The 20,397-nt window shown below is 41.3% G+C and overlaps 1 protein-coding gene and 1 long non-coding RNA gene across 5 annotated transcripts in view; one reads left to right on the plus strand and one right to left on the minus strand.

The window, feature by feature from the left end:
* Positions 1 to 20,397, plus strand: part of galt (galactose-1-phosphate uridylyltransferase) — a 72,981-nt gene that overhangs the window by 15,219 nt on the left and 37,365 nt on the right. For all 4 annotated transcript variants that reach the window (XM_043682609.2, XM_087990208.1, XM_043682694.2 and 1 more), the window contains exons 3-6: positions 1,030 to 1,105; positions 4,881 to 4,929; positions 12,908 to 13,037; positions 16,912 to 16,968. In XM_043682609.2, the coding sequence (XP_043538544.2) occupies positions 1,030 to 1,105; positions 4,881 to 4,929; positions 12,908 to 13,037; positions 16,912 to 16,968 (312 nt within the window). The remainder of the gene's footprint in view (positions 1 to 1,029; positions 1,106 to 4,880; positions 4,930 to 12,907; positions 13,038 to 16,911; positions 16,969 to 20,397) is intronic.
* LOC148152201 (uncharacterized) overlaps positions 8,990 to 20,397 on the minus strand; it is a 186,489-nt gene continuing 175,081 nt past the window's right edge. The window contains exons 2-3 of the long non-coding RNA XR_015758004.1: positions 17,774 to 17,879; positions 8,990 to 9,081 (exon numbers count right to left, since the gene is read on the minus strand). This is a non-coding gene — a long non-coding RNA (uncharacterized LOC148152201). The remainder of the gene's footprint in view (positions 9,082 to 17,773; positions 17,880 to 20,397) is intronic.

Genomic DNA, 20,397 nt, shown 5'->3' on the forward strand with positions numbered 1-20,397 from the left:
TAATCTGGAGAGGAGAGTGATTAGCTATTAATGGAGACTATTTGTGGCTGACAGTAGGTAGTGTGTAATGGCAGATTATGTGATAACAAAGCCTGGTGTAGGGCTAGGACATGAGAGTTCAGGGCCTAAAATAATTGAATTTGACATTGAGTCTGCAGGGCTCCAGGATCCTGAAGTGGAAAATGAGGTGGTGTTCTCACAACTTCTGCTGAGATTCACTGGTAAACTGCAGTAGGCCTGAGCCAGAGATGTTGGCCAGCGAACAGGATGGTGTGTTAAAGTGGCAGGCACCTGGAAGCACAAGGTCTTTTTTGCAGGCAGAACGTAGATGTCTCCACTTCGTTTCCCCAGTGTAGAGGAGACCACATAGTGAGCAGCGAATGTTCTCTCTCGCTTTAGGCTGTATCACCACCTTCTGTTTACTCCTTACCTCCTCGCCCCCAGCCTATCGTTTGCATATAAACTGACATTTTCCTAGCTGCTATCAGGTCTGAGGAAGGGTCATTGGACCCAAAGCATCAACTCTGATTTCTGTTCACAGATGCTGCCAGACTGCTGAGCTTTTCCAGCAATTTCTGTTTTTCGTACAATTACGGCATTTAAAAGGCATCTGGATGGGTATATGAATAGGAAAGGTTTAAAGGGATATGGGCCAAATGGAACTAAAGTAATTTGGGATATCTGGTTGGCATGGATGAGTTGGACTAAAGGATCTGTTTCCATGCTGTGCAGCTCCATGACTCTGACTGTATCTGTGTGGAGAGAAATCAGAGTTAACGTTTCGGGTCCAGTGAACCTTCCTTAGAACTCAAAAATGAAAATTATTTTAATTCCAGTAACTGCTACCATTCTTGATCCTACAGGTAGATATTTCATGATGTTTGGTGTCATTGCTACTTTAGATCACATTGGGTTTTTTTTTGTATTTGATCTGCTAAAGGAAATATTTATTATAAAGTTGACTATTTGAATGGTTCTTGTCATAGTTTTGTCAGAAAATGTTCTTTTGTTTTATTTTACATTTTGCAGGTGAACCCAGAGTATGAAAGTACGTACGTGTTTGATAATGATTTTCCAAGCCTGCAACCTGATGCTCCAGACCCAGGTACTTCAAACTTCATGTTGACCAATTAATCCGAAACAACACTTCTCACCTACAACATAAATTATGTTTTCAAAAAATCTTCCTATTGTTATTATAGTAATCACAACCTTTTTTCAATAATAATCAGGAATCTTGATTCAGTTTCAGACCGAACCATGGTGTTCATGTTCATCATGGTGCTAGCTGAGGAAAACCATGCTCTGCCAAGACCAGGCATTTCATATTTGCAGCTGAGGAACCCAAGTTTTGGTGCCATTCTTCTTCCTAACCTCAGTCACTCTCTTTCAGCCCCAGTTGTCAGGCTTTTTGCAGCAGTTCTCTGATGTACCAATCTTGGTGGCTAATACTCAATATCTAGTTTCAAAGTTACAGGAAGCACTGAGTCAAGCCCTCAATCTTTGGTACACATGACAGTAAATCAACCTTTTAATCAATCAATCCACTATTCCATAAGAGGTTGGTAAGCTATTGGTGGGGAAGTTATTGAAGATTCTAAGGGATAGGATTTACTCCTATATAGAGCAAAATTGACTTATTAGGGATAGTAATTATGGTTTTAGGCAGGGGAGGTGTTCTCTCTCAAACTTGATTGAGTCTTTTGAGGATGTGATAAAGGTGACTGAAGGTAGGGCAGTGGATGTCAAAATGGATTTTACTAAAGCATTAGTCAATGCCCTTCATGATAGGCTGGTCCAGAAGATTAAGTCACTTGGGCTCCACGATGAGTTGACAAGTTGAATACAGAATTGGTTTGGTCTTAGAAGACAGAGGGTAGTTGTGCAGGGGTATTTTTCTGACTAGAGGTCTGTGACCAGTTATATTCCACACTGGCTAGTGCTGGGACCTCTGTTATTTGTAACATATATACTGTATATACTTGTGTAAAAGTCGATCTTGTGTAAATGTCGACCCTATGATATCGCATTATAAACCTCTTACAAAGGAAACTGCATGTTTACGTTAACCCACTTAAAAGCGAATTTGCAATCATTCATTCACACTGGTAACTCTACTCATCACTCTTTGTTTACTATATTTCATTTCTGTTCATTCATTCATTCATAACTCTACTAAGCCCACTTGGTTTACAAGAGCACATTTTGATTGATTGATTCATTCATTCATTCGCTCACTCACTCACTCACTTACTACTTATCACACTTTGTTCACTGTACATACAAAAGTTAATTATTTTAATTGTGTCATTATATCTGAATAAAAGTGAGATATATTAGCTGCATGTATCTTTAATTCTTTGAAAAATTTGTTAATGTTGCTGAGGCTCATTACATACGAGAGTAAATGGGAGGGAAACCGAAGAATTTGGCAGGAAAGGTCAAGACGCTTACATTTTAAGAATATAAGAAAATGTGCCATTATACCAGGCCATGATGTTGAACAGTGTCATTTTGCAGGATTTCAACGAATCTTTGACATGTTAAATTTTTGTGCCAGTATGTATAAAGAAAATGTATTACCAGTAATTCATTCTTGTTTCTCTTGCTTCCATCTGATATTTACCTTTTACCCTCATTCATTGTGTTTTTCTTCTTTACGCGAGTTAAGTTGAGTGATCAAATTGACTTCTACTAATAATACAGTATTTCGAACTGCAGCATGGATTTTAGCCCCTCAACACTGGTGCCTGTGTAATCGTCAACCCTATAAATTGAACCTTTTAAAATAATCTAAAAAAGTTGACTTTACATGAGTATATATGGTAAATAATTTGGATGAAAATGTCAGTCAGCTGATTAGTAAGTTTGCAGATGACTGAAAATTGGTGGAGTTGTGAATAGTGTGAAAGGTTATCAAAGGATGCTGCAGGAAATAGATCAGTTGGAAAGTTGGGTGGAGAAATGGCAAATAGAGTTTATTTTGGAAAAATGATGCATTTTATGAGGTCAAATGCAAAAGGAAAGTATATAGTAAATGGTTGGACCCTTAAGAGTATTGATATACACAGGGATCATCAGGCGGAAGTCCATGGCTCCCTGGACAACCCAAGTGGATAAAGTGGTAAAGAAGGCATATGGCATGCCATGATTGGAATATATTAGCTATAAGGAGAATAAACTTGGATTGTTTTCATCGGAGGCTGAGGGACGATGTGATAGAAATATATAAATTTGAGGGGAATGGATAGAGTGGGTGGTTGGAGCCTTCTCCCCCGGATTGAAATGTCAAATATTTGGGGGTTTAAAGTGAGAAGGAAAAGTTTTTTGAAGGAGTTGTGTGAGGAAATGTTTCTACACATAGGTGTCTGGAACATGCTGCCAAGGGAGGTGGTAGAAGCAGCTACTTCAGCAAAGTTTAAAAGGCATTTAGACAGACAAATGAACAGGCAGGGAGTAAAGGGATATGGACCATGTACAGGCAGGTGGGATTAGTTTAGGATGGCATCATGGTTCACACCGACGTAGTGGGCCGAAGGACCTGTTTCTGGGTTGTACTGTTCTATATTCCTACACTACGCATTGGGTCTTAAATCTAAACTCTCTCTGAGGTCCTCCTATCAAAGTCTCCTTTTAAAACCTCAGATTCTCATTGCTAACATCCTTTCTAAAAATGATTGAAGTTATAATTGCTTGAGAGCTCTGATTCTGGTTGAATGTCTTTAAGAGGTAATTGGAAAAGAGGGCGGCACGGTGGCATAGTGGTTAGCACTGCTGCCTCACAGCGCCAGAGACCCGGGTTCAATTCCCGCCTCAGGCAACTGACTGTGTGGAGTTTGCACATTCTCCCCGTGTCTGCGTGGGTTTCCTCCGGGTGCTTCGGTTTCCTCCCACAGTCCAAAGATGTGTAGGTCAGGTGAATTGGCCATGCTAAATTGCCTGTAGCGTTAGGTGAAGGTGTAAGTGTAGGGGTATGGGTGGGTTGTGCTTCAGCGGGTCAATGTGGACTTGTTGGGCCGAAGGGCCTGTTTCCACACTGTAGGTAATCTAAAAGAGTTTGAGAGAGAAAGGGAGAACTTGTATTTATATCACATTTTTCCTGATCTCATTTGGCCAAATGTACTTGACAACTAATTTAACTACCTTTTTGAAGTATAGTTACTATGATAATATAGATTGCATGTAGCAAGGTCAGAAAGCATTATGATAATGAACATTTGATTAGTTTTAGCAATGTTGGTTCTTACTCTTCCTTGAAATAGGATCTTTTATATCCATCCAAGCGCATGGTTTCACTATTAGATTACTTACAGTGTGGAAACAGGCCCTTCGGCCCAACAAGTCCACACCGACCTGCCGAAGCGCAACCAACCCATACCCCTACATTTACCCCTTACCTAACACTACGGGCAATTTAGCATGGCCAATTCACCTAACCTGCACATCTTTGGACTGTGGGAGGAAACCGGAGCACCCGGAGGAAACCCACGCAGACACGGGGAGAATGTGCAAACTCCACACAGTCAGTCGCCTGAGTCGGGAATTGAACCCGGGTCTCTGGCACTGTGAGGCAGCAATGCTAATCACTGTACCACCGTGCCGCCCAAAACTATTCACAACTATATGATACATGTTGTTGTGAATGTTTCTTTTTCTTCAATTAATTCTGCAGTTGCCTTCATTCCTGAGTTAAATATGCTGACAATGTTACAATAAAAGTTCTATTTTTTTGAAAAAAATGTTTTAAGTCAACAGTAAACAATGTACAACATACTTTTTTTTAATCATAATGATATAAAAGAACCCAAAACACAATACTGAATAAAATGCTTTCCTTGCATTCTACCTTTTTTTTAATGATCTTTCTTTTAACTCCATAGGTCCCAGTAAACACCCGTTATTTCAGAGCAAAGCTGCTAGAGGAGATTGGTAATTATCTTATTGTGAGGATCTATATAGTGGAAATGTTGTGAATATATAAAACTAATGTTTGAATCAATGTAAAATTTATGCTTTTATTGTGAGTGCTGGTTTAGTTCCTTTTAAAGCATGTGATTATGTTTTCATGTACTAGAGGAAGAGCATGACAATGAATTGTCCAGAAACATCTGTCTGTAATACAGGTGACAACCAACTTGACTGCTGTCACAAACCTAGTCCCTTTTTGTCTAAAAGCTGTTCTTTGGCTCAAGAAGACTCTGTCCTTGATTTTTTTTTTCTCAGAGGGGCAAGAAACCTGGCCAGGCTCCGATCAGTCTGGTTTGGTGCAGAGATGAAAAGGATTTTTAGAAGCCTTTTGTGTATATGTAAACAGATGAGACTTCAGGCCAAAGTGCTTTAGGAGTGACCTGTATAAAGAGAGGGGAGTGGTCAGTGCTCTAGTTACCTGAGCTGAGCAGTTTTCAGGGAGGTGTGTAGAATCTCTGTGTCTCGCTCGCTCGCTCTGTGTCTCGCTCGCTCGCTCTGTGTCTCGCTCGCTCGCTCTGTGTCTCGCTCGCTCGCTCTGTGTCTCGCTCGCTCGCTCTGTGTCTCGCTCGCTCGCTCTGTGTCTCGCTCGTGCTCTTCTGTGTCGCTCTCGCTCTCGCTCTCTGCCCGTCAACCAGTTCCATTTATACTGGTTTTTAAAGGAACTTTGCTTATTGGGACTGTTATGTATATTCGGAAAAGCATAATTAAGTCTAGTTTAATAGGTTGAGTTCTGTAGGAGTTCTTTATTCTGTTCTTTGTGTTTCATTGTGTAGCTTTGTGAATCCATTTTTGTCTGTTTTTAAAATCCAGTAATTACTAGGTAAAAACAATGACTGCAGATGCTGGAAACCAGATTCTGGATTAGTGGTGCTGGAGCTCCTTGGATGCTGCCTGAACCGCTGTGCTCTTCCAGCACCACTAATCCAGAACCTAGCTATCTTACTGCAGGTCATTTTCACTGTATACTTAGAATGTGTCTAAAGTTATGGTCTGAGGCGGCCTGCTTAATGTTTTGAGTGGTGAAAATGTGTTGCTGGAAAAGCACAGCAGGTCAGGCAGCATCCAGGGAACAGGAGAATCGACGTTTCGGGCATAAGCCCTTCTCCTGAAGAAGGGCTTATGCCCGAAACGTCGATTCTCCTGTTCCCTGGATGCTGCCTGACCTGCTGCGCTTTTCCAGCAACACATTTTCAGCTCTGATCTCCCGCATCTGCAGACCTCGCTTTCTCCTAATGTTTTGAGTGGTCTAGCCTAGTTCATAACACTGCAATAAGTTTGGCACAGCACGACCTAGTTGTAATTACTGAATTGTAAAACACCCATAATCACTCAGTAATGCAGATTAACATTTTCAAACCGTGAGTTTAAGGGAAAACCATTTCTATCTAACTTAATTCCTTCCGATCTTGTAGATTAAATAGAACTTACAGCATCGAAAGAACCAATTTGGCCCAACAAGATATTTGTCAGTGTTTAAGCTACATATAATCTCACCCAGTGTATTATTTTTATCTCACCATAATATCTTCTATTCTTTTCTGACTTATATATTTTTCTAGTTTTCCCCTTAAGTGCATCTATGTTCTTTGCCTTGATCACTTGATGTGATTAGATTAGATTAGATTACATTACAGTGTGGAAACAGGCCCTTCGGCCCAACAAGTCCACACCGACCTGCCGAAGTGCAACCCACCCATACCCCTACATTTACACCTTACCTAACACTACGGGCAATTTAGCATGGCCAATTCACCTGACCTGCACATCTTTGGACTGTGGGAGGAAACCGGAGCACCCGGAGGAAACCCATGCAGACACAGGGAGAACGTGCAAACTCCACACAGTCAGTCGCCTGAGGCGGGAATTGAACCCGGGTCTCCGGCGCTGTGAGGATTCTCACTACTTTGAGAGCATTTCTTCTGAATTCCTTGTTGGATTTTTTTTAAAGACTATCAGATTTTTTTTATTTTTATTTGTTTGTTAAATGTAGATGCTTCTGGCTTGGCCAACATTTATTGACCATCCTTAATATCCCTGGAGAACATGATGGTGAGTTGCCTCCTTGAAATGCTGCAGATATTCAAGTGGAATGCGCCTGTAGTGTAGTTAGAAAGGAAGCTCCATTGTTTGGGTTCAATGGCTGTGAAGGAACGGTAACATCATTTCAAATCTGGATGATGCATGGCTTTGATGGGAACTTGCAAGTGCTGGTATTTCCAAGCATCTGCTGCCCTCGTTCTTCTTGTTGGAACCTCTAGTTGTTAGCAGTCATGGATTTCGAAGGTGCTGTTAGAAATGCTTGCTGAATTACCACCTTGAAGAAACCTTTTGATTACCACTCCCACAAGCCCCTAAAAAAAAAATAGCAAAATGTTTTTATGTCTACCCGATCAAATGCCTGTAATTTTGAAAACATCTATTAGGTCATCTCTCAGCTTTTGTTTTGATAAGAGAGCATCTTTGTCCTGATACTTGTACTCTCTTTGCTTTGGTATTATGCTTGTAAATCCTGCTTATACTTTGTCCTGTTTTCTCCCCAGTTTAGTTTGTCTGTCTCTCTGTCTGTCTCTCTGTCTGTCTCTCTGTCTGTCTCTCTGTCTGTCTTCACACTAGCTTACAATAAATGGTTCACTCTCCTCCAGTATTATACCTCCTCCTGCCTTACACCAGGTGGGTGTGACATGGTATTGTGGGGAGGTCAGTTGAAGGAAGAATTGTCTGGACGTCATGGTGTGGAACAGGATTGATGGATCAACATGTTGTTCGCTGTGTATGTTTATATCTTCAAAAATGCCATAATTGCTCCATCTTTAAAATACTCTTCCTTCAACCCAAATTTGACTAGTCTTTTCCCTTTGTTCTATATATGTTGCCCAATGTTTCTGGTAACTTCCTGTTTCTTTTTTACAAAGCTTATTCCCTTTTGACAATTTTGTAACAGGCCTAACTAAAGTCACAAGTAATATTTGATGGAACTGTTACATACTTTCTCACAGTTTGACCCCATTACCTTCCTCTAAGCCTAAATTCCTCAGACAACTTTTACTTATTCTACTCTTACCTGATATGGCTGAAAAAAGGCATATTTTGTCATTTTCATCTTGTAGTCATCAGGAATTTTGCAAGTGTACCAACTCAGGGGACCACTAACATGTATGCTGCATGAGAGAAGAATACTGATTGATTGCCATATGGTCTTTTATTGGCCAAGGCAGTATGATGGTGATTACACATAGACAGTTAATAGCCAGGCTTTGTTTATAGATATTTTCTAATCAACTAGAGTTGTTAAGGCTTGAACAGGTGCCACCAGAGCCACCGGTAGAGACACTATCGCTGCATCACAAGAGCTCCTCAGACTTTGTTTTAAATCAGACAGGCTGACTCTGGTCAGTGATTACCGTGACAAATAAAAAAACATCTTTTATTTTGTAAAAGTGAAACCGGAAAACGTATTTTATCTGCAGAGAACACCGCCCTGTGAATGTTAGATCTTGCAGTACATGCAAGTCTAACACACTAGGAAAAACCGGAACACAGCCTTGCTGTTTACTGTCAATTAGCATTAGTAGGTTTACCATGGCAATACTTCTACCAATTAGAGTCCTCTAGCCAATCTATCAGTACTCCTCTCATACAGTATATTATGTTGGCTTTCCGCCTGAATTGTTATTCTTTTGAATTGTTCTGATAGGTGCAAGTACTAAACCACCAAATAAACTAAGTAAGAGTCAGATAGCTCAGTTGACTGGATGACTGGTTTGTGATGCCAACAGCATGAGTTCCATTCCCATGCCAGCTAATGTTAGCATGAATGTCCTACCTTCTTGAACTTGCTCTTTGCCTAAGATGTAATGACCTTAAGGTTAAACCACCACCAGCTGACTCACTTGCTCTCTACTGACAGAGCTACCCTATGATCCTCCTGGTCTATAGTGAGTTTACCTTTTACTATCAAATGACCATCTTACCTGGTAGTGGTGAGAATGTCTCTGTCTCTAGAATTGGTTTGGTGTTCAGCTTCGACTGTATGCACCCATTGGCCATAATTTTTGAAACCATGGCAGCAGCTTCCTCATGCACATGGGCTTCTACACACATCATCCATACTTCCTATGAGGAAATAGTTTAAGTACTAATTTAGATAGATGTAGCCTCTTTAGTAATGTAAATGTTTGATATATGAGACAGAAGAAGTGAATTTAACACATCATTGACTGTATGATGGAAGTTGGGAAGGCTGTAATGGAATCAACCTACGTAGCATATTTAGGTACAGGGAGACAGTGTATCATTATGTCACAAAAGTAGTCTAGGCATGGGGACAATTGATTCTTTCCTTTAACTAGTTACACAGTATGCTTGCATAAATAGATACAACCACTAGGTGTTAGAACCTAACAAACTGGAATTCAAATATGTGTGTAGGTGGACTAGGATCATCTTCCATGTTTGATATTGCCCTGAAAGTATAGGTTGTATATCTACTTGGTTCACAGCACAGGAAGGACACTATGGTTCCTTAGTCCAGCTGTACAGTGGAAGACATTGTGTACCATTGTTATTGTCACAATTGTGGTATGTTTGTTACTCTGTGAGCATATTCCAACACTGTCCTGTTAACATTCCTGGTGTTGCTGACATTACCAGTAGGACACTTTGGCATGCGACCACCCTCCGTGTCAATGTTGAAATGTGTCTGTCCAGTTGTAGTCAAGCATGATAGCAATATGACAAGCTGCACATAAATCCATGTGAATATTGTAACTAGAAACATGACACAATAAATTAGATGCTCATTCCTTCTTGTACCACTTGTGTATTGCTGAGGAAAGCATCACAAATCAATGGATTAATGGTTCACTGTTAGATTAAGTTGTCCTTGGTTCAAGCAGTGAGCAGTTCCATTGTACATGTATCCATCTATTTGTTGAAAGCTCCTCAGTAGGTATGTGGAAAGTAGTATCCTCACCACATGTCACTGTCATGGTTAGCATGATTCAGCTATTCCCATAACTAAGTATTCTGGGAAATAAAAATTAATTATTGATTTGCTCCAATTGCAACTTGGGCTTTGAATGACTTATGCCTTTTTTGCGTCTGTACAGCACCCCCCCCCACCCCCACCCAATGTAATCTTTATCTTCTACGCTTGGTATCTCAAATTGTGCTGTTTCTGCCTCTACTTCCTTATTGTGTAGTTTCCATTTGCAGGTTTTACTTCCAGTATATTCTTCAATGCTGTTCAACATGGAGGAGTACTGATTCATCAGGGGAGGGAGGATGGTCTGTAGTTTTTAGCAGAATTCTTGCCCATATTTGACCTGATTCTATAAGACTTTCTGGGGTTCAAGTCAATGGTAAGAACTCCTAAGGCTGACTAAAACCCTCTGATCCATCATCACTGCTTTGTATGTGCCAGGACATATGTAGGAATGGTGATAGTGTCTGAACATTCATTTACTTCCTGTCTCTTCCAGAGACCCTTAAACAAACCATCAACACCACTCACTCACTCCTTAGAATATGTCCCTTAAACTCATCCATTTAAAAGCCGCCTTCTCTGCCACCTAAGGCCTTTTGCTTCTGGAGTTTTCCCTTATTAACTTCAAAGCTACTTTTCTTCTGCTCGGACTGTTTTGAAGGTTGCTGAATTGCACTGCAGATCCTACAGGCCTTTTCTTTTTGAATGACCCTCCTCTCTTGAAAGAAACCTGCACACTCACTGACTTTCTGAATAGTTCTCTCTTTCTAAAATAACATTTGTTCCCACCTGTCTCTCTGTGTCATAGGGCAACAGCAGTGATTTTTTTTCTCTTGCATTCTTACTTTTAAATCTTGGCACTATTTTTGTTTTCAAATGGTTTTTAAAAAGGCTTCATTTAAATGTATGCACAAGTTTCATTCAAATCTGTAGCAGTTACAAGGCAAAACTCTAAAATGAAACTGAAATTATCAACCGAATCTTATAAGAGTATGAACGATATGGGCTCCGGTGAAATTTGTATTTGAATCAGAAGACATTTTGCAACATCGGGAGCATGTCACCACATCTTTTATACTTTTGCCAAGCAATTAGTGAGTCTCTTGCTGAGTAATAGTGAGTTTACAATCAAGGATGATAATAGCTAGTTCTTGAATAACAATGTAATTACCTCATTTAATATATAGTTTTTTAATGAACATGACGATCATGCTAGACACTGAAAATTCTTGAGGTGGAAGTCAGAACATGTACCTTGTGACTTCAGCTTGCTGTTTACTCCAAAGGATCTCCATATTGGGCCCCAAGTAGCAGCATCCCAGGGCCAGCTCAGCTTGATTGCACCAGAAACTATCACTATAATACTCCTGTTCAGGTTTACACAACCAGCTCATGAACTGGACCAGGCTGCATTTCTGGCCTGTTTACTTTCTGTCATAGTGCTCATTCACTACCTGCATACTTAGAGCATCCCTGCCTTGAATTACTTTGCCTTTTTGAGCTTTTTGTCCTCAGCCAGAGCTACCAGCTATCTTGCTGTATTGTTTTCTGCTGACAGAAAGCCAGGAAGCTTGTCATAGTTGTCAAGGGGCCTCAGTCAAGTCAGGAAGATAACCTTCACTCAGAAGGTACCAGCGCAGTAAGACCAGGGCAAGTTCTGATACCAGGAGCTTGGATATGGTCAGCCAGCCACTCTGGACTGTCAAAAACAGGATGTTCTCCATCTAATATTTTGGAGCTGACCACCTGTCTTTACTCTTTACGCCTATTCTGGACTACGTTCCAACTGAAGTGAGAGAGAGAGACAAGTAGGCAAGACCAGTATTACTGGTGGTACAGGTGGGAAGGTGTCCCAAATGAGTGAGTAGGTGCAAAGGTATGCAAGGTTTGTGACATTTTGTGTTGGGATGGGTGAGAGTGAGTAGGGAAGATGTTTCGGGCAATGGTGAGAGTGCTAGCACACGATCCTTAGTGGGAGGTGGATAAAGTAGCAGAGATAGAGTTAATGTGAGGTTTCAAAGACAAGGTGGTGACATTTATGCTGTTGGAGTGGTGAAAGTCTTTGACTTCCTTCCTGCAATGCTGTGCATTCCTCCAAGTGGCTGAGACTGCATGACAGCAACCTTGGACCAGGCTGGCACAATTTCCCATTGTTTGCCATATTCAGAAAGATATTAAGAATAATGCAGGGTTACAGTGGACTGACAGTGCTTGTCCGAGCGCACAGAACCTTTTTAAAGATGATGCTAGCTCGGGATCTCCAGTAAATACTGAGTTGTTCCAGGAATGGCAAGTGATAAGATGGTACTTCGCTCTGAGAGGAATGCCTTTGTCGCAGGGTGGATAGTAAATGATGCAAATTTGGTAAGACACAGTGATAACTCTCACAATGCCTCATGGCAAACAGCCAAAAAACATAAAATTCAGCTCTAAGTGCAAGAAACATCCAGGTTTTTTATATGGTTGTGTTGTCTCCTTTCTTAACTCTCTTAGAACTACAAATCAAACTTAAAGCTGTACATGTTTCTGTTCACTTTAGAACTCAAGTTTTCAAGCAAAAATCACATGTTATGAACCATCATTTCTCGAGAGAAATAAATACAAGTATATAATATATAATAGGCCTAATTACCAGGACTCATGGGAGTTGTACAGAATTTATCTGTTCCATATGAAAGCTGGTGTAGAATTAATTGTATCCACCCACAGACTGTGTAACATCACCAGACTGTGGCCAGATCACTGTAACATGATCACTGTAACATGAATGTTAACTCTTGCAGAAATTTAACTCCTCCTTAATTAACAAAGTTATCCCATTATACTACAGAAAGCAGTTTCAGGCCTTGTAATGGAATATTTCTTTGTGGTAATTACTTATTCAATGTTACAGGCATGATACAGTTCTTCATTTCTAACTTTGTATATTGTACTCAGTTGCATATTCTGTTTCAGTAAGGTCATGTGCTTCCATCCTCATTCCGATGTCACCCTGCCATTGATGTCCATTCCAGAAATCAGAGCTGTGATTGACAAATGGGTGGAACTGATGGTAGAACTTGGATCCAAATATCAATGGGTGCAGGTAACTAGAGACTGAGAGCCATTAATTTTACCTTTAACGTGGATGCGGCAATTTCATTCTGTATTCTTAGCATTCCAGAATTATATGCATCTATTTTAAATTATTTCTCCATCTTTGTTTCATTGCTGTTTTCTCCTGGCAGAATTCTTGTTCCAGAGGTTCAGAAATTTCTTCTGAAACTTCTCTACCTTTTCCTTCTTTTAAGAACTCCTTAAAGCTTACCTATGAGACCAAGTCTTTTTATATAGCTTGGTGTCAATTCTATTTTGGTAGCATTCTTGTAAAGCGGCCATGATATTTTCTATGCAAAATATACTATATTGAAGTTGTCGATGATGGTGGCCAAAGTGTCTCCATCCTGTTGAAAATATCAGATCTGAGAGTACAAAGAAAGTGACCAATGCAAAATCTGACTCTCTTCAGTTGGAAAGTACATAGTACCCTCAAAGTTAATGAAGGAAAAAACTGGTTTTAAAAGGGACCTGTTTGATTCTCTAAATGGGATTCAGGTGTAAGAAGTAGAAAATATGCCAAAGAAGTCTTGGTTGGAAATTGTACGGGTTGGTAAATTTATTTATTATATAAATTGGCTGTGCTTTAAAATCTTAATAGTTTACAACATATGGGCACAGGAATGTTGTAAAATGTTGCAAAAAATCAGTAGGTATGTAAGGGCGGCACAGTGGCTCAGCAGTTACCACTGCTGCCTCACAGTGCCAGGGATCCAGGTTCGATTCCCATCTCAGGCAATTATCTGTGTGGAATTTTCACATTCTCCCCGTGTCTGCGTGGGAATCCTCCGGGTGCTCCGGTTTCCTCCCACAGTCCAAAGATGTGCAGGTTAGGTGAACTGGCCATGCTAAATTGCCCGTAGTGTTAGGTGTAGGGGAATGGGTCTGGGTGTGTTGTCCTTTGGAGGGTCGGTGTGGACTTGTTGGGCTGAAAGGCCTGTTTCCACACTGTAGGCAATCTAACCTAATATGTCAATGGGGAGTAAATATTAAGCAAAATGGTGTAAATCAGATAACTTTGTGGCAGCATGGTGGCTTAGTGGTTAGCACTGCTGCCTCACAGCACAAGGGACCGAGGTTCCATTCCAGCCTCAGGTGACTGTGGAGTTTGCGCATTCTCCCTGTGTCTGCATGGGTTTCCTCTGGGTGCTCCGGTTTCCTCCCACAATCCAAAGATGCAGAAGTTAGGTGAATTGACATGCTAAATTGCCAACAGTGTTCAGAGTTGTGTAGGTTAGGTGGATTAGTTAGGGTAATTGTATAGAACTAAGGTAGGAGAATAGGTCTGGTTGGACTATTTTTCGGAGGGTCGGTGTGCACTTATTGGGCTGGGTGGCCTGTTTCTGCACTGTTGGGATTCTATGAAAAATCAACTAATGAAATTGTTTCATCAATTTGGTTGTACCATTCTTGATTATCAGTTTGCATCTTCAGTCAGGTTAGTTTACATAATTGAAAATAACACAACCACACAAAAAATGTAAAATCCTGAAAGGAAAATCTGCTATTCCATGCTGAAAGGGGTTTGCAATAGTTTGTCCACTCCATTGGTTTGCAGTTTTGCAGCATGGTCTAACTTTCCCTTCTGTTCTCACCATCTGGAGGGTGGCTAATGTGGTGCCACTGTTTAAGAAAGGTGGTAAGAAAAAGCCAGGGAACTAGACCTGTGAGCCTGACGTCAGTAATGGGTAAGTTGTAGGAGGAGATTCTGAGGGACAGGATTTACATGGATTTAAACTGATTAGGGATAGTGAACATGGCTTTGTGTGTGGGAAATTGTATGACACTAACTTGACTGAGTTTTTCTTAAGTGGTGACAAAGAAAATTGATGAAGGCAGAGTCATTGATGTTGTCTATATGACTGGTTAGCAAAGGTATATCACGTGGATTCCAAGGAGAACTAGCCATTTTGATAGCCACAAAGACCGGTGCTGGATGTACTGCTTTTTGTCATTTATAGAAATGATTTGGATGTGAAAAAGAAGGAATTGTTAGTAAGTTGGAGGTGTGGTGGACTGCGAAGAAGGTTATCTCTTGAGTACAACAGGACTTTGATCAGCTGAGCCAGTGGGCTGAGATATGGCAGATGGAACTTATTTTGGAAATGAGAGGTGTTACATTTTGCTAAGGCAAATCAGGGCAGGGCTTATATACTTGATGGTGGAGTGTCTTGCTGAACAAAGAGACCTTGGTTGTAGATTCAAAGTTCTTTGAAGGTTGGCTCGTAGGTAGACAGGGTGGTGAAGAAAGCATTTGGTATGCTTGCCTTTATTGGTCAGTGCATTGAGTATAGGAGTTGGGAGGTCATGTTGTGGCTGTACAGGACATTGGTTAAACTACTTTTAGAATCCTGCATTCAACTATGGTCTCCCTGCTACAGGAAACATGTTGTTATACTTGAAAGGGTTCAGAAAAGATTTACAAAGATGTTGCTAGGGTTGGTGGGTTTGAAGTAAAGGGAAAGGCTGAGTAGACTGGGGCTATTTTCAGCATCTGAGGTTGAGGGGGTGACCTTATAGCGGTTTATGAGGGGCATGGATAGAGCAAATAGCCAAGATCTCTTTCCCAATGTAGGGGAATCCAAAACTCGAGGGCATAGGTTTAAGGTGAGAGGGGAAAACTTTAGGTGTGACCTAAGGCGCAACCTTTTCACGCAGAGGATGGTACGTGTATGGAATGGGCTGCCAGAGGAAATCAGATGTACAGCATGGAAACAGACCCTTCGGTCCAACTTGTCCATGCTGACCAGATATCTCAACATAATCTAGTCCCACCTGCCAGCATCCGGCCCATATCCCTCCAAACCCTTCCTATTTATATACCCATCCAGATGCCTTTTAAATGTTGCAATTGTACCAGCCTCCACCATTTCCTCTGGCAGCCCATTCCATACATGCACTACCCTCTGCATGAAAACATTGCCCCTTAGGTCTCTAACAGGCTGGGGTGTTTTTCCCTGGAGTGTTAGAGGCTGAGGGGTGACCTTATAGAGGTTTATGAAATCATGAGGGCGTGGATAGGGTAAATAGACTAGGTCTTTTCCCTGGGGTCAGGGAGTCCAGAACTAGAGGGCATAGGTGTAGGGTGAGAGGGGAAAGCTATAAAAGAGACCTAAGGGGCAACGTTTTCAAGCAGAGGGTGGCACATATATGGAATGAGCTGCCAGAGGAAGTGGTGGAGGCTAGTACCATTGCAACATTTTAAAAGGCATCTAGATGGGTATATGAATAGGAAGGGTTTTTGAGGGATATGGGCCGGGTGCTGTCAGGTGGGACTAGATTGGGTTGGGATATCTGGTTGGTATGGACAGGTTGGACCGAAGGGTCTGTTTCCATGCTGTACATCTCTATGACTCCATTATGGTATTTTATTCCAGATTTATTTATTTATTAAATCACATGCTTAAATCCCAAATTTAGTGCATTTGAACTCAGTTCTCTGGAGTCTTAGTTTTGCTGTATGGTTTATTAGTCCAGTATCCGTACCACTGTGTAACCATTCAGGAAGAGATATTGGTGAGGCAAGAGCAAAGAAGTTGCCACTTACTTGGTGGATTCATTTAATTGCATGTATGAAGCGTATTTCTCTTTCATTCAGGTGCTTAATGTATATTTTTTAACAGTTTGGTTGCAGTGCTTTGACTTTCAAAAAATATTCATCAATACAGAGATGCAAGAACTGTATTTAGCTTACATAGTAATCGTCAGAAACCACATGAGGATTTCGCAACTCCAAAGATTTTGTATGGTTGAAAATTTTATGATCTGATTTATTAACATGAAAAGAATGCTTGCAGTTATAACTTGAGTAATTATAGCATTGTTACTGTTCTTCATAGAATTGATTTTCTTTTTGATTTCAGATTTTTGAAAATAAAGGTGCTATGATGGGATGTTCAAACCCACACCCACACTGTCAGGTGAGCTTGTTACACTTTGGCATCTTGCAAGGTGCGCAGTTATCTTCTGTTTTATACTTCATTTATTAGGATTATGAAATGAGTTAAACCTATTCCATTCCACAAGTTGTTAGAAGAATATTGCATATTCTATTTTGTGTAAAGAAATATAGATTTAAACCAGTTTTTCTTTTCAATGTAGGGGTATTTCTGAGGGAGTTCAGTGCTCTAATTTATTGTTGAGAGTGTGGTGCTGGAAAAGCACAACAAGGTCAGGCAGCATCCGAGGCGCAGAAGAATCAACGTTTCGGGCAAAAGCCTTTCATCAGGAATGACACTGTTGACTCTGATCTCCAGTACCTGCAGTCCTCACTTTTTAGCTCTAATTTATTGTGCTGTCTGTAGTGTGTAAACCTGTACCCCTTTGGATTTATTTTTGATCTTGAGACACAGGCAATCCCAGAAAGGCTGGAATTATTGAGATGTCTGGTTATGTTGAGAAGGCGGTTTTGATGGTGAAAAATCTCCATGAACCACCACAGTCCATTCTCCCACAATGGTGTTCCATTGAGAGTTCTGTGATTCTTATTCACTGACATTTAGATGGCTTAATGGTCTTATTACTGGACTGTTAATCCAGTGACCCAGATAATTTTCTTGGAACGCAGGTTCAAATCCCGCCACAGCAGAAGGTGAAATTTGAGTTCAATTTAAAAAAAAAAATCTGAATTAAGAGTCTAATGATGACCATGAATCTATTGGTTGCGCTGACAATTGACAATCTGGTTCACTAAAGTCCTTTAGGGAACGCAACTGGCCTCCTTACCTGGTCTGGCCTACATGTGACTCCAGCAATGTGGTTGACTCTTTAAATGCCCTCTAAGCAATCAGGGATGGGCAATAAATGCTGCCTAGCCAGTGTTGCTCTCATCCTGTGAATGAATATAGAAAAGAAAACAGTGGAGGAATAATGATCGGCATCCAAGTCATTTGTTGCCTTACTCGAAGAGGAACATGGAGGTGATAGTGTTCCCAGCACTGTTGATGGGCAAAGGTTGTCACCCCGTCTCATACATTTACATCAAGACTCACTTCTCTGCTCAGGTGGATATAAAAGAACCCATGGCACTATTTAGAAGAAATAGATGCATTCATTACCACTCCCGAGGATGTTACCATTAAGTGTATAAGTCCTGCTAAGATTTGCTTTCACAAAATGCAACACCTCACATTTATCTAAATTAAACTCCCATCAGCTACTCCTTAGCCCATTGTCCCATTTGATCAAGATCCAATTGCACTCTGAGGTAACCTTCTTCGCTGTCCAGTACACTTCCAATTTTGGTGTCATCTGCAAACTTACTAATTAGCCCGCCTATGTTCGCATCCAAATCATTTATATAAATGATGAAAAGTCGTGGACCCAGCACCGATCCTCGTGGCACACCACTGGTCACAGGCCTCCAGTCTGAAAAACAATCCTTCATCACCACCCTCTATCTTCTACCTTTTGAGCCTGTTCTGTATCCAAATGGCAAGTTCTCCCTGTAGTCCATGAGATCTAACCTTGCTAAGCAGTCTCCCATGGGGAACCTTATATCTTGAGTAATAGACCATGTGTGAGAGATTGCAACAATTTTCAACCAGGAGTGCCAAGTGACCTCCTTTGGAAGTCCCCGGCATCTCAGGCAGTCTTTAGTCAATTCAGTTCGGCTCCATGTGCTATGAAGAAATGGCTAAGTATGCTGGCTACTGCAAAGGCTGTCGGCCTTGGATAACATTAGGCGGCACGGTGGCACAGTGGCCTCACAGCGCCAGAGACCCGGGTTCAATTCCCGCCTCAGGCGACTAACTGTGTGGAGTTTGCACATTCTCCCCATGTCTGAGTGGGTTTCCTCCGGGAGCTCTGGTTTCCTCCCACAGTCCACAAAATGTGCAGGTTAGGTGAATTGGCCAAGCTAAATTGCCCGTAGTGTTAGGTGAAGGGATAAATGTAGGGGAATGGGGTCTGGGTGGGGTTGCGCTTTGGCGGGTCGGTGTGGACTTGTTGGGCCGAAGTTCCTGTTTCTACTACTGTAAGTAATCTAATCTAATCTAAAATATTCTAACAACAGCACTGAAGACCTATTCACTGGAATTTGCCCTGCCTGTAGCCAAGCTGTTCCACTGCAGCTACAACACTATCATCTACCCGACAATGTCAGATCTGATTCAGATCAGATTCCCTAGCGTGGAAACAGGCTCTTCCGCCCAACAGGTCCACACCAATCCTCTGAAAAGCAACCCACCCAGACCTATTCCCCTAACACTCCGGGCAATTTAGCATGGCCAATTCACCTAACCTGCACACCTTTGACTGTGGGAGGAAACTGGAGCACCCGGAGGAAACCCATGCAGACACGAGGAGAATGTACAAACTCCACACAGTTGTCTGAGGTGGGAATTGAACCTGGATCCCTGGCGCTGTGAGGTAGCAGTGTTAACCACTGAGCCACCATGCCACAACAAAAGAGCAGAACAAAATCAATCTGACAATTATCTCTCCATCAGTCTGCTCTTGATCAACAGTAATGTGATAGAAGGTAGCACCTGCTTAACAATAATCTGCTCAATTGCATTTGTTTGGGATCTGCCAAGGCCAGTCAGTTTCAAAACTCATTACAGGTCAAACACTGACCTCAGAATCTCAGATCAGAGGAGCAATGTGTGGTAGTTGTCTGTGTGGGCTAAAAACAGTGAGGGACAGGAGCTCTTAGTTGGAGTTATTTATCAGACACCAAACAGTAGTGGTGGTGTGGTACATGATATAAATCAGGAGATGAGAGACGCTTGTAGTGTGTGCAACTCAGTAATCATGGATAACTTAAATCAGCATCTGCATTAAACTAAATGGAAAGGCAGGTTATGAGATGGATACATACAGTTTGCGGAGAGCTATTGATAGGGTAAGGAAGTGGGCAAAATAGTTCACGGATCAAGTATAATGTGGGAAAATGCAAAGTTGTTCATTTTGGGAGAACAGAAGAACATATTATTTAAATGGAGAAAAACTGCAGAAAGCTGCAACAGAAAGAGGCTAGGTGGTACTTGTGCACAAAATACAGAAAGGTAGCACATAGGTGCAGCTGGTAATCCGCAAGGCTAATGGAATGTTGGCCTTTATTTCAAAGGGGTTGGAGTATAAGAGTAGGGAAGTCTTACTGCAACTGCTGCTGAGACCACATCTGTGAGCGGTTTAGGGTAAAATAGCATTTCATTAGAGGCAGTTCAGATATAGTCAACTAGGATGATCTCTGGTATGGAGAGATTTTCTTATGACCAAAGGCTAAACAGGTTGGGACTCTTTTCTCACTTGGAGTTTAGAAGAATGAAAGGTCATCTCATTGAAACATATAGGATTCTTAAGGGGGCTTGAGAGGTAAATGCTGAAAAGATGCTTCCCCTCATGGG

Source organism: Chiloscyllium plagiosum, unplaced genomic scaffold, assembly GCF_037043375.1.
Source record: "Chiloscyllium plagiosum isolate Xiang-an unplaced genomic scaffold, Cpla_swu_hap1 HiC_scaffold_1, whole genome shotgun sequence".
Classification (NCBI taxonomy): Eukaryota; Metazoa; Chordata; class Chondrichthyes; order Orectolobiformes; family Hemiscylliidae; genus Chiloscyllium; species Chiloscyllium plagiosum.